Source organism: Coffea eugenioides, chromosome 11, assembly GCF_003713205.1.
Source record: "Coffea eugenioides isolate CCC68of chromosome 11, Ceug_1.0, whole genome shotgun sequence".
Taxonomy (NCBI): Eukaryota; Viridiplantae; Streptophyta; class Magnoliopsida; order Gentianales; family Rubiaceae; genus Coffea; species Coffea eugenioides.
This window is the reverse complement of record NC_040045.1, coordinates 47,151,180-47,162,649: the sequence shown is the minus strand read 5'-3', so window position 1 is coordinate 47,162,649 and position 11,470 is coordinate 47,151,180. Positions and strand designations below refer to the sequence as shown.

The following is an 11,470-nucleotide window of genomic DNA, read 5'->3' as shown; positions in this document are numbered from 1 at the left end:
CTAAGTCTATGACAGAGTGCTAATCAAAATTCGGAAGCAGCAACAACGATTCAATTCATTAGCACATGCATGGATTGAAATTGAGAGTGTCGATATGGACAAAGAACATCAGTTTGAAGTATACTTCTTTCTAGTGTGGCTTTATCCCCAATCTCAAAATAATGGCAAATATTTAAGCCCATAATCCACATGCACTATTCAGTGGCTGTGGTGTTGCCTCAGAACCATTGTTCTTTGACATTATTGCACATAAATGAGAGGAATATTCATTTAATATCCACCGAAGGAACAAAAAAAAAAAAAAGGAACACAAGCACATAAGGCACGAGTTCCAACTTCCTAGTTCAGTTGGAGTATCAGGGCTCAGGAGAACACTTGGCTTCAACTGAAATAGGAGCCCACTTTCGGAGCTTCCTCAACTGACTAAAGTCACTCAGGTAAACTGCTGGTTCAATTGTAAAACTTCTGATTGATTAATAAATTCTGCAAGGACTTTGATGTCGTATAGAATTTTTAAATGGTCATTTTATATTTATCTGTTTGGCTGTGAATCAGTGAGGTATGAAACGAATTCATGTCAACTGATTTTTCTTTGTTTCAATCTTTCATCAGTTCTTGTTGGGTTTGTCGGTTTTCATTGATTTAAGGAGTAGGCACTCTCTTTTTGGAACTTTTTGTTTAATATGCATCATCATATTGAACTTCAAGAATCTATACTTCATTTCAAACAGAAATCAGAGGGCCAATATAGGGAATGTACAGCAGAAGTCTTTGCCTCTTGCTTCACGTATAGAGTTAGAATGCAGTTTACTGATTCACTTTTTCCTTTGGTCCCGCTTTAGTAAAAATTAGAACTTGGTGTTTTATTCTGCATCTGTGAGGGCAGAGAGATTCACCCAATGTGTTTGATATTTTATTGGCAGTTCAACTTTTACTTGCAATCAAAGTTTCAGCGGGTGCATCATGAATTGGATTTTAAACTGATGCATGGTATTGCCATTAATTCTTGGTCTATAATTGTTGTTTTTCCTGTAGGATACCGAGACTGTCCTTTTGCAAAATTTTCCAGAAATTCCATAGATAGTTTGGTATGTTATTAGATCAAAATAAGTCCTTTCCAAATTTTACTATGTATCTGAAGTTTAACGCGATGTTGGCTCATTGCGCTGTGAATGGTCAATTTTTTAAATTCTTTGTCTGATAAAATGCAGCTTCATTTGTGATAACGGTTTCCTGTTTTGATAAGAATGATTGTTAACATACCTGCCTGATTAACCTTTGGGTGCCATGCAGATCAAGTAGGAAGATAAAATTCGCATCATGTCATCCAAGCCTTTGGACTATGAAAATTTAAACAAAAATGTCAAGGAGTGTCAGTATGCTGTAAGAGGTGAGCTGTATCTTCGGGCTTCTGAGCTTCAGAAGGAAGGGAAAAAGGTATCTTTTTTGTGTGAATGGTATATGATGTGTCTTTGTGTGCCTTTAGCTGCTTGTCCAATTGCCACAGTTGGCAAACTTGTAGGACTTGTCGTTGCTGTTCCCTCAGAATTAATCACCTGTGTGGATGTTTGCATTTTATTTGGTGGCTCATATGGTAGTGAGCTTCTCAAGGATTCTCACAGCATGTTTTCCTTTAGCATAATGCCATAAAACTTTAGCCTGCTAATGTGCTAAATGAATTCTAGCATATTCTAGGCAGTACATGGTCTCCTAGCTAACATCCCTCTGGAACATTTAGAGTACTCAGCAAGGATGTTGTCTACAAAAAAGAGCTTATTCATGGACTGGTTTCCGTTAAACGTTGCAAAACAAAACCTATGTATTGTTGAATACAATGAACTGCAACTTTTCAGTTGAAAAGTGTTTGGTTCTGCCTTCCAACAGTTTTTTTGCCTGTTGGTGCTTGTTGTTGACTGTTATCTTGCTGTTCATTGCTCCTCAGATAATCTTTACAAATGTTGGCAATCCTCATGCCCTTGGACAGAAGCCCTTAACGTTTCCTCGCCAGGTATGCTCAGATCCATATATGTGCTCTTAATACCTAAACTTTTTCAATGCCAGTAAAAGGCTAGAGTTTCTTGTTACTAAGAAAAGAACGTATTACTGCAGGTTATTGCACTCTGCCAAGCTCCATTTTTGCTGGATGACCCTAATGTTGGGTTAGTATTCCCTGCTGATGCTATTGCTAGGGCTAAACATTTTCTCTCAAATGACTATCAGGGGTTCTGGGTAAGCTCTTTTTACAAGCCTGTCTTCTGTTCTTCTACTTAATATGCTGGCTTGCTATTCTCTCTAAATGCTTTAGGATTTTGAAACTTAAGTTAACTACAGTATTCTGAGATCATAACTTCCCTGCTACTTTGGACCTTAGGAAGGGAAGGGACATGGCAGTGTGGGCAGGGAAAGAGGAGCAAATTGATGTGTTCAAAAACCTATAAGTCATTTACCAACTATTTAAATCCATAAGAGATTGGTATGTGTGCATTATGGTGGATTTGAATATACACTGTTTTTGTATATTGTCAAGTAAATTGATTAATTTCAGGGGTGTTTCAACATACTTTCTTGTCGCTTTTTGAGTACTTATCCTGCACACTAGTGGTCTTCACTTGTAGGTTCCTGTGTAAATTTCAATGTTCAGATGATTTCATTTATTTCTTGTCCATAATACTGGGGCTTTGCTTAGCTCTCGTAGTGTGTTAATCTTGTGATTATATCCAAATATTTGCATTGAGCTCCTGAGTACTTCTGCCTGAGCTTCATCAAACTAGTTGTAATTAGACTTTTGTTTTGGGCCTCAAGTTTATTGAATTTTCTCGATTTCATGGAGAACAACAAGTGGCGCATGCAATTGACATACTGAATTATACATGCTTTTTTCTTGTTGAATTAGGTGCTTACAGTGACTCACGTGGGATTCCTGGAGTAAGGAAAGAGGTAGCTGAGTTCATTGAGAGACGAGATGGTTATCCAAGGTGAACGGGCTTAACTCTCCTTGAGTCCATTGTTTTAGAAGACATCAACAAGATCATTCCTTGTTCTTGAACTGACTTTCATTACTTCACATACTCATGACAGTGACCCAGAGCTTATATATCTCACTGATGGTGCCAGCAAAGGAGTTATGCAGATCCTGAATGCAATTATTCGTGGTGAAGGTGATGGGGTAATTAATTTCCTTGCTATATCATATCCTTTTTTTTTTTCTAGTGTCTACTTCTTTGTCTGCCGCTTCTCTTTTCTCACCTTACTTTCTATCTATCCTACCTTTAACTTCAGGTTTTTGCCTTCTGCTATTATGACCATTATACTAGTTATTTCTTGTTATGCCAGGTATTGGTTCCTGTTCCACAATATCCTCTTTACTCAGCCACAATATCTTTGTTGGGTGGCACTCTTGTTCCCTATTACCTTGAAGAGACTGCAAACTGGGGTCTTGATGTTAATAACCTACGTCAGTCGGTTGCACAGGCTCGCTATAAAGGAATAACTGTAAGCGTGCCTTTCTTGTGTTTCAGTAATGCATATATCCCTGTATATGTGAATTTGGTATTCCGGGAACTGGATTAAACATTTATTACTGGGTAATCTTGTACATAAAGGGGAATGACACTGTTGGCAAAATCTTGATCAACTAAATGCTCCATTAGCTCATTTTGAACCGATGCTTGAGACTAGAAACTCAGTTTTGACAGGTTTAGGTTTAATGAATTGCAGTCTCAGAGATGTATTTTGGAACTTTATAGAATTCTTCTCACAATTAACTTGATTTTCCACTTTTGTTTTTAACAAATGAGCTGGTTCATTTGTTATCTTACCATGTGTTCTTTATTGCTCCTTCTTTCATGACTATATGTTGGTTTGTGATTAGGTACGAGCAATGGCGATTATAAACCCTGGAAACCCAACTGGACAATGTCTCAGTGAAGCTAATCTAAAAGATGTAGTAAAATTTTGTTACCAAGAAAATTTAGTATTGCTTGGTGATGAAGTTTACCAGCAGAATATTTACCAGGATGAACGAACCTTTATAAGTGCCAGGAAGGTATGGATCTTGATCATGTTGTTTCATGACTATTCGTCCTTGCAGATAGTGATGTTTGTTACTTGTTCCAACTCAAAGGTTTTGATGGATATGGGCCCACCCATAAATAAAGAGCTCCAGCTCGTGTCTTTTCACACAGTCTCAAAAGGATATTGGGGTGAATGTGGACAGCGTGGTGGATACTTCGAGATGACAAACATTCCTCCCAAGGTTTGCAGAAATTTAATTTAATAGGGGCAGGAATTTTGGCAAACTTTACCAGCCTATTGGATCTCGCTTTTAGTAAAGAGATCTTCTGGTCAATACATGCGAATGCTAAGCTTTAGTGTTTAAAAGCTGTTGAGAAAGTCTCAGATTTTGAGAATTATGTTGATGCTAGACCTTTCATGTAGTCAAAACCTCTGCAGTATACCAAAAGTTTGATGTTCTTCCTGGTTGACTCTGTCGTAAAACATTTTAATGCCATTAGATCTGCAGCATAGTAGTCATTTCTCTTGTATGGACATAATAACTACAGTTTTTATCATAACGAACCAAAGTATGTACTGTTCATTGTACTCATCTAATGTTGCAGTCTGTTGAGGAGATCTACAAGGTTGCTTCGATAGCACTGAGTCCAAATGTCCCTGGTCAGATTTTTGTAAGTTATTCTACTACTTAGTCAACCTATGTTGAAACCTGTTACGAACCAAAAAATACTGTAATTGTCAGGTATGACACATGGCACTGAGCTCTCAAAGGGTACCAAATGAACGTAATACAATGCCACCCCTTTCTATATCAAGTGGTGCCTTTTGAAAGTTGGATGCTAATTGTCATGCTTGTAATGGAATCCTACATCTTCCCCTCGTCATTTTTTTGATAGATTATTTATGTGTATATAACTGCCTAGTCCAGCTTTGATGTTCAGTCATTTTACCAAAACCTGAAACTTTGATTCTTATATTACAGATGGGCCTGATGGTCAATCCCCCAAAGCCTGGAGATATCTCCTATGAGAGATATGTTAGAGAGAGGTAAATTGCTGATATTAAGAGTACAATAACTCCTATCCTTTCAATTCTAAATGGTGGGAAACAGGGTCAATATGTGACTTCTGCCGTCTTAATGCAATTTAAGAAGACTGAACTTCATCCTCACAATTTATCCTGTTAGTGGTTAAAGATGTGTAATTCTTTTGCTTTGACTGGAAACTATAAGAAGTTAGCAGAAAAATCCATGGAAGCAACAGGCACCATCAAAATCTATGATGAAGTGTTTGACCCTTTTTAAGAACTCATTTAGCTTTAGACCGACTCTACCGTCTGGACTAGGGATCATGTTTGTGTTATTATGCATGTATATCTGACAACAATACCATTGTCTCTGACAATGATACTTGGAAGAAGTGAATGATCGTTTTCTGGTTTAAATACAGCAAAGCTGTACTCGAGTCACTGAGAAAGCGGGCACATATAATGACTGATGGATTTAACAGCTGCAGAAATGTTGTTTGTAACTTCACTGAAGGTAGCTTATCAGCTGTGACATTTCCTTTCCTTGCAAGTTTAGTGATATAGAAGTGGAACTTCATGAGAATTTGGTTGCAGGTGCCATGTATTCCTTCCCTCAGATCCGCTTACCTCCAAAAGCAATTGAGGCCGCTAAGAAGGCTGGAAAAGTTCCTGATGTCTTCTACTGTCTTAAGCTTTTAGAAGCCACTGGCATCTCCACCGTCCCAGGTTCAGGGTTCGGCCAAAAGGAAGGGTAAGTGCATATCTCCTCTATTCTCAGCTAATGACCTACGAATGTATAGAACTTCGAAGCCTATCTCCATAGCTCAGGTGCATTATTTGGCCATTTGGACGAGGGAGTGGGTTCAAAAGATTAAAAAGCCTTTTTTTTTTTGGGGGTAGGACCGTAGGAGGGTGACAGAGGTAATGGTTGAAAAAGGTTTCGTTTATTATGTTTATAACTTCAATGCGATGATGGCTGATGGACAATTGCCTTCAATAGGGTATTCCACCTGAGGACAACAATCTTGCCAGCTGAGGAAGATATGCCTGCCATTATGGCCAGTTTCAAAAAGTTCAATGATGAATTTATGGAGCAATATGAAGACCACAAAGGCTATTCAAGAATGTAAATGAAGGAGAAAGAGATATTTGTATGTATGCTGTCCTCAGCTGCAACAAGCTCACAAATCTTCTCAATTGCTGTAGGAAATTTATTTGAATACTGACTGAATCTATATCCTCTGTCTCTCTTTTGCAAAAGAAATTGATTAGCTATTTCCAGCTCTAAGATATCCCTGTTACCTGGGGGACTTTTAGGTTATGCATCACGTCTCCAGAAAATCTGTCTCAGGGGCCTGACAAATTACAATGACATCCTGTTGCACAAACTTCATTGAGAAAATGAACGAAGTTCATATGGAGCACCTGATCGTCTAACGTATATTCCTTTCCTACTTGAAAAAAAAAAAAGAGAACTCCAAAGTTGATGTCTATAACTCCAATGGCATGATAAAGCCAGCCCCCCTGCATCCCCGTCCTCGTCTGATAACCTCACGTTCGAGTACAGGCAAAAGCCAAGAAATTAAAGACTGCGTGAATGACTGAAGAAGTTTGTCAGAGTTCCCAACTAGGCTCAGTTCAAGCCTCTCTCGGATCCCGTTTCTTGTAGTAAATTGCCAGTACAAGTGATTGTTTCCGACGTACATTAGGCATCGGATATGATCATTTTGACAAAATAAGAAGGGACTATAACTATCTTGAGATTTAGAAAACCAAGTGAATGTAAAATGTCAATTTGAGACGGCAGATGAAAATTAACACTATTCATATGGATGCCACCAAAGTCATATCATCAGAAAACAAATATACATCTCAAGCCAAAGATCCCTAACACAAAGAAAATCAAAACATGCACCAAGTGGGGGAAAGTAGAAGTGGAAGCTAAAAAACCACTGAGGGTGGGCCAAAGGGTAGGGAAACAGATTCCCATAAATAATCCAATCCAACCACAGTAGCATTATTAGAAGATGAGGAGAAAAACTGGAAAGTAGACCTTTGACGGCTGGAAAGAAACAATATGCGTCAGGAATCTAAAGTCAAATTTTCTCTATCTCTAAATCTCTTTCTTCACTGTAGCTGCCCACGGTGAGGGTGAGGAAATTTTCACGGGCCCAAGCACTTCTTCCAGACCTCCTCCTCCTCCACAAATAAAACCTTCAATCAATCCATAGGTCTCCCTCCCTACGCTGAGGTCACGATTTCCTCGGGTTCTTTCCCTTCTTATCTTTCGGGCATGATATCAAACAACAACATTCAGCTTCACTCTTCTCCTTCATTATTATTATTATTATTATTATTATTTGCCTTCTTTTAACTCCTTTCACTCTTGTCTGCCCCTTTACTTTATATAAAGCTTTCCTAAGTGATGAAATTTTTCCACCCTTTCCAAAACTTTTCATCTGCCCTTTTCCTTGAAGATTTTCCTTGCTAAGTTCCTTTAGAATCTATTCCCTGTTTTTTTTTTCCCCGTTCAAAAATAATCCTTTTCCAGCTCTTCCCTTTTCTTTTATTCGCTTGCCATTAGTTGCCACCCTATTTATATATAGATAGTATCAAGACTCCGGAGTTGGTTATATTGTCAAATGGGATTCACTGAAATGGACGAGTATGCTATAGATGCGGAAGCCAACAAGTGGATAATGGCTGGGATTGCTCTAAGGAGTCCACTGAAGCCGATTTTCACGAAGAAAGAATATGGTGGTGATGATCAAGAAGAAGAGTGTTGCACCACCCCAACTTCTCAAGAATCAAGAATTCCAGCTAGATTAGCTTGTCCGCCAGCCCCCAAGAAGAGAAAAGCTACAGCAAGATCATGTAACTTCAACAATGGAGTCAGGGAGTTCTTTAATCCACCAGACTTAGAAACCATTTTCATCAGGCGAGCTGAGAAGGCTTAAAAAGCCGAAATGCCTAATCTAATAATCCAGGTGTTCTTGTTTAGTGCAGTAACCCATTTTTTTTCTTTCCCAATTGGATTTCTTTTTGTTTGCCTTCGTGTAGGTCTCATCTCACAAGCTTGAGAAGCCGAAGAGTCTGCAATCTGATTTCTACATGTACATGGCTCCGCTCAATATGTATAACAAGACGAAGTCATGAAATTTGACTTAGCTTCTTTGATTCCATTTTGAGCTTAAGTACATAATTTATGCTAAAGTCCTTGTAGCTTGCTAGATTGGAGCATGCGTATTAACTACCAGTATTACACAAGTGAAAGTCAACACAAGCTCACAACATTCTATAGCTAAATACATATTCTACGGCTTTTCGATTCAAAAAGATTTTTGTAGTGCGGGATAGGAAGGAAGAAGGAAGAAGCCAGAAGCCCAGAAGGGAATGGAGAAACAGAGACCAGGAAATCAAGCTCTTGTTCGAAAGTACTCAAATAGTACATGCGAGTGCTTGGGAACAAAAAAAAAAAAAAAATTTATTGAAAAACAAATCGATACCCTTAACCATAAATCCCTCATAACATTGCATCTTGACATGGAACTTATTGGTAGGAGATTTGAGCTCTTTCCGAATTGTTTCTAGTTTTGTGTACAAGTACTTTACAATTTACATGGTACGTGCAGGTTCTGGGAAACCTTGGGGAAGTTGTTCGAAACTTATAAATCTCAAAAGTATTATTATTGACTAAATAACAAAAAAAAAAAAAAAGGGTTTGCCAAACTAGCTGGGGAAAAGGCGTGGAATCCTTTTTCAATCTTTTTTGAAGTCTCTCATGGCATGAGAGATGCTGCACGGATATATAGTTGATTTAAAAGCTGATTGACCATGACAAATCCCTCATATATAAGCTTGAAAGCCATATCAACCTCAGTACTTGCCCTTTATAGCCCGTGTCATCAATCCATTATTCATCATCCGCTTTACTTTAAGTCCTCATTTGTGTCCCACAACAAAATGACTCGCCACCCACTTTATACGCCCTTATGATTAATAGTGAGAAGGTTCTCTGTAGTGCTTTGGTGATCATCAGTGAGGCTAAAGACAGACGAGACTGATGGGGCAGTGCATGGATTAGAATCCTATGTGCCACTATATTTTGCTACTATATGCTAGAAGCATCAAGAGAGAGAGAGAGAGAGATATAGAGAGTAAGGAGATTATAAGAATTTAAACTCGTTGTAAGATAAAAAGGAAAGTGCCAACTCGTATACTTTTCCATGGCTTGGATTTTGGAGTTCATGGCTTGTCCGTTCATGACTGATGAGGTCTCCTAGGATTGTTTATAGAACTCCAGCAGCATAGGCTTGTGACTCTGAAAGTCATAAAAATACTCAAAACTCTCACAACTTTTTATTTTGTATCGATTGGAATTTTAAATATTTGCAAAATTTTCTACAATTCAGGAAAATTATAACTTATAGCGTCTATAACCTTTCTTATTTTCCTTGTTTATATAATAGCTCAAAAAATCTTCCCCCAGTGAACAGGGATGCATGGAACCCAGATAGTGATATGATCTACTCCACATTTTTTTTTCGAGCAACGATAATATTTGTATAATTTAATCTATCTTGTTCTACATAAAGGAGGAGAAGATTTTGTATAATCTAACTCATCATATTCTACTACAAAAAGGCAAGTTAAAAGAAGCCGTGAAAGAATCTAGCAAATATACAAACTGACTAGACCAATGGGGTGCATATTGACATGGTTTGCATAATGAACGTTCCTTTACTTAGGCTTCGTTTGGGAGCGGAGGATTTGGACAGAAAAGAAAGGGAAAGAAGAGAAAGTTAACTTTTCCTTCGTTTGTTAGTTTTTAATAGGAAAGAAAAGAAGGGAAATGGAAGGATTTAAGAGAATGAATAGTAGGCAAAATTTTTCCTCCCAAATTGGAGAGAAAGTTGGAGGAAGCTTATGAAAGTTTTTTAAAATATTTATTTTATCCTTAAAAATGTCTTGAACAAATATTTAATAACTTTCATATCCAAAATCATTCCACTAATTCTCAAAACTCCCAAACAACATAATAATCCCTTCTCTTCTCTCGTAACTTAAGTTTTCCCTTCTTCTCTTTTCTATCTTAAACTCCCAAACTTAGCCTTAGTTTAGGGAATGTTTCTCTACAAATGTACCGTACAACCCTTTTCCATGATGAGATGGGATATTGCATTTGCATTAGCAAGTTAAAATTTTTTTAACTTGGTGACAGGGGGAAGTTCACCTAATCAACACTCTGCCTTTTTAAAGCGAGAGTACTAATATAATAAAGCATTCTTTCTAGGGATCGGAGCCTTTGAAGAAGCAATGGAATTTCAACACGTCTAAGACAGAGTGCAAATTTGACTTGTCAAGTTAAGTTAGTCCACACTCCAGAGATAAGATACTAATAAATTCTTCATTTTGACACAATTATTGGAGACAAGCACATGAGGGGAGTGAGTCTTCAATCCTCTTGGGCGTGCCCTTCTGCAGCAATGTTTAGGACTTTTTTTTTCCTTTTTTTTTTTTTTGTGTACTAAATTTTATCGTCATCCCACAAAGCGTCGCAAAAGCGGTGAGAGAATGAAATTTGATCGACTATTATATGATAGACAATGATATGCCATCGGATCACAATCTTGAGGCTGAAATTGCGTGGAAATTGGAAATATGAGAAATAGTTATTAGTGATTGTTTGTTCGCATTACACTAAACTAAACTTGGATCCCTCCTTCTCCTTGTGAACGTTTGTCGTTTAACAAAGCCAAGACAGACAAAAGGGTAGGGTATCAAATCAAATCAACCGGACCTATACGGTGCTCACCATTGATCATGAATGAGCTCTGTGCTCTACACTGTAAAAATTCATGCTTTGGATTTTACTAAATTGGACGTGCTATAGTGCAAGCAAAAGTCATTTCGGGTGACAGGTAGGGAAATATTCAGGGTTATAATGGGCCAAAAGAAACTTTTCGTAGTAGGTAAATGTACCATTCATCCACTTTTCTGCTATCTCAATCTCAATCATCTTCTGCTGCCTAAATGGCCGAACTTTAGTTATGAGGCCCATAACATCTTTATACGGTTCCAATTCTGTGTTCCTGGGAGTTAGTTACATATAATATACTGGAAAAATCTGGCTGTAATTGGAGTGGTAAAATAGGATTGTTAATTTCTTTTCTTGCATGATTAACCTCATTGTTTTCTCAATTTTAGGGGAGAGGAGAAAGACGAAGAAAAAGAAGCGTGGTCCAAAAGAGAGGACAACATATATACGTAGCACTGGCCACTAAATACTGTGGTCTGTAGAATCTATAGGGTCCAGAATTTGAACACGCCCTATGAATCCATGAACCATATCCCGCAAACGGGCAAGCATCTGCTGTGGATCTAAAGTTTAATGGGCTTGGATCTGCTGATACATTAACGGAAGCCTCGA

At 38.0% G+C, this 11,470-nt stretch overlaps 2 protein-coding genes across 2 annotated transcripts; both read left to right on the top strand.

The window, feature by feature from the left end:
• The first annotated feature begins 296 nt into the window (after positions 1-296).
• On the top strand, positions 297-6,368 carry LOC113754341 (glutamate--glyoxylate aminotransferase 2). The gene is made up of 14 exons (XM_027298730.1): positions 297-437; positions 1,294-1,437; positions 1,943-2,008; positions 2,110-2,222; positions 2,889-2,975; positions 3,079-3,166; positions 3,334-3,492; positions 3,872-4,045; positions 4,124-4,255; positions 4,620-4,685; positions 4,997-5,061; positions 5,463-5,554; positions 5,635-5,791; positions 6,041-6,368. Exons 2-14 carry the CDS (start codon positions 1,321-1,323, stop codon positions 6,168-6,170), a joined length of 1,446 nt encoding a protein of 481 aa, XP_027154531.1. The 5' UTR covers positions 297-437; positions 1,294-1,320; the 3' UTR covers positions 6,171-6,368.
• Positions 6,369-7,240: 872 nt separating this feature from the next.
• On the top strand, positions 7,241-8,270 carry LOC113753536 (cyclin-dependent protein kinase inhibitor SMR6-like). The gene has a single exon (XM_027297715.1). It carries the CDS (start codon positions 7,683-7,685, stop codon positions 7,995-7,997), a length of 315 nt encoding a protein of 104 aa, XP_027153516.1. The 5' UTR covers positions 7,241-7,682; the 3' UTR covers positions 7,998-8,270.
• The last annotated feature ends 3,200 nt before the right edge of the window (positions 8,271-11,470 follow it).

Bases quoted from the DNA above. Each gene is read 5' to 3' on its own strand.
- LOC113753536 (XM_027297715.1), top strand. From the start codon at position 7,683: ATGGGATTCACTGAAATGGACGAGTATGCTATAGATGCGGAAGCCAAC.
- LOC113754341 (XM_027298730.1), top strand. From the start codon at position 1,321: ATGTCATCCAAGCCTTTGGACTATGAAAATTTAAACAAAAATGTCAAG. The intron at 2,223-2,888 runs GTTCTGGGTAAG...TTTTCTTGTTGA, and splicing joins CTCTCAAATGACTATCAGGG to ATTAGGTGCTTACAGTGACT. The intron at 4,256-4,619 runs GTTTGCAGAAAT...CTAATGTTGCAG, and splicing joins TGACAAACATTCCTCCCAAG to TCTGTTGAGGAGATCTACAA.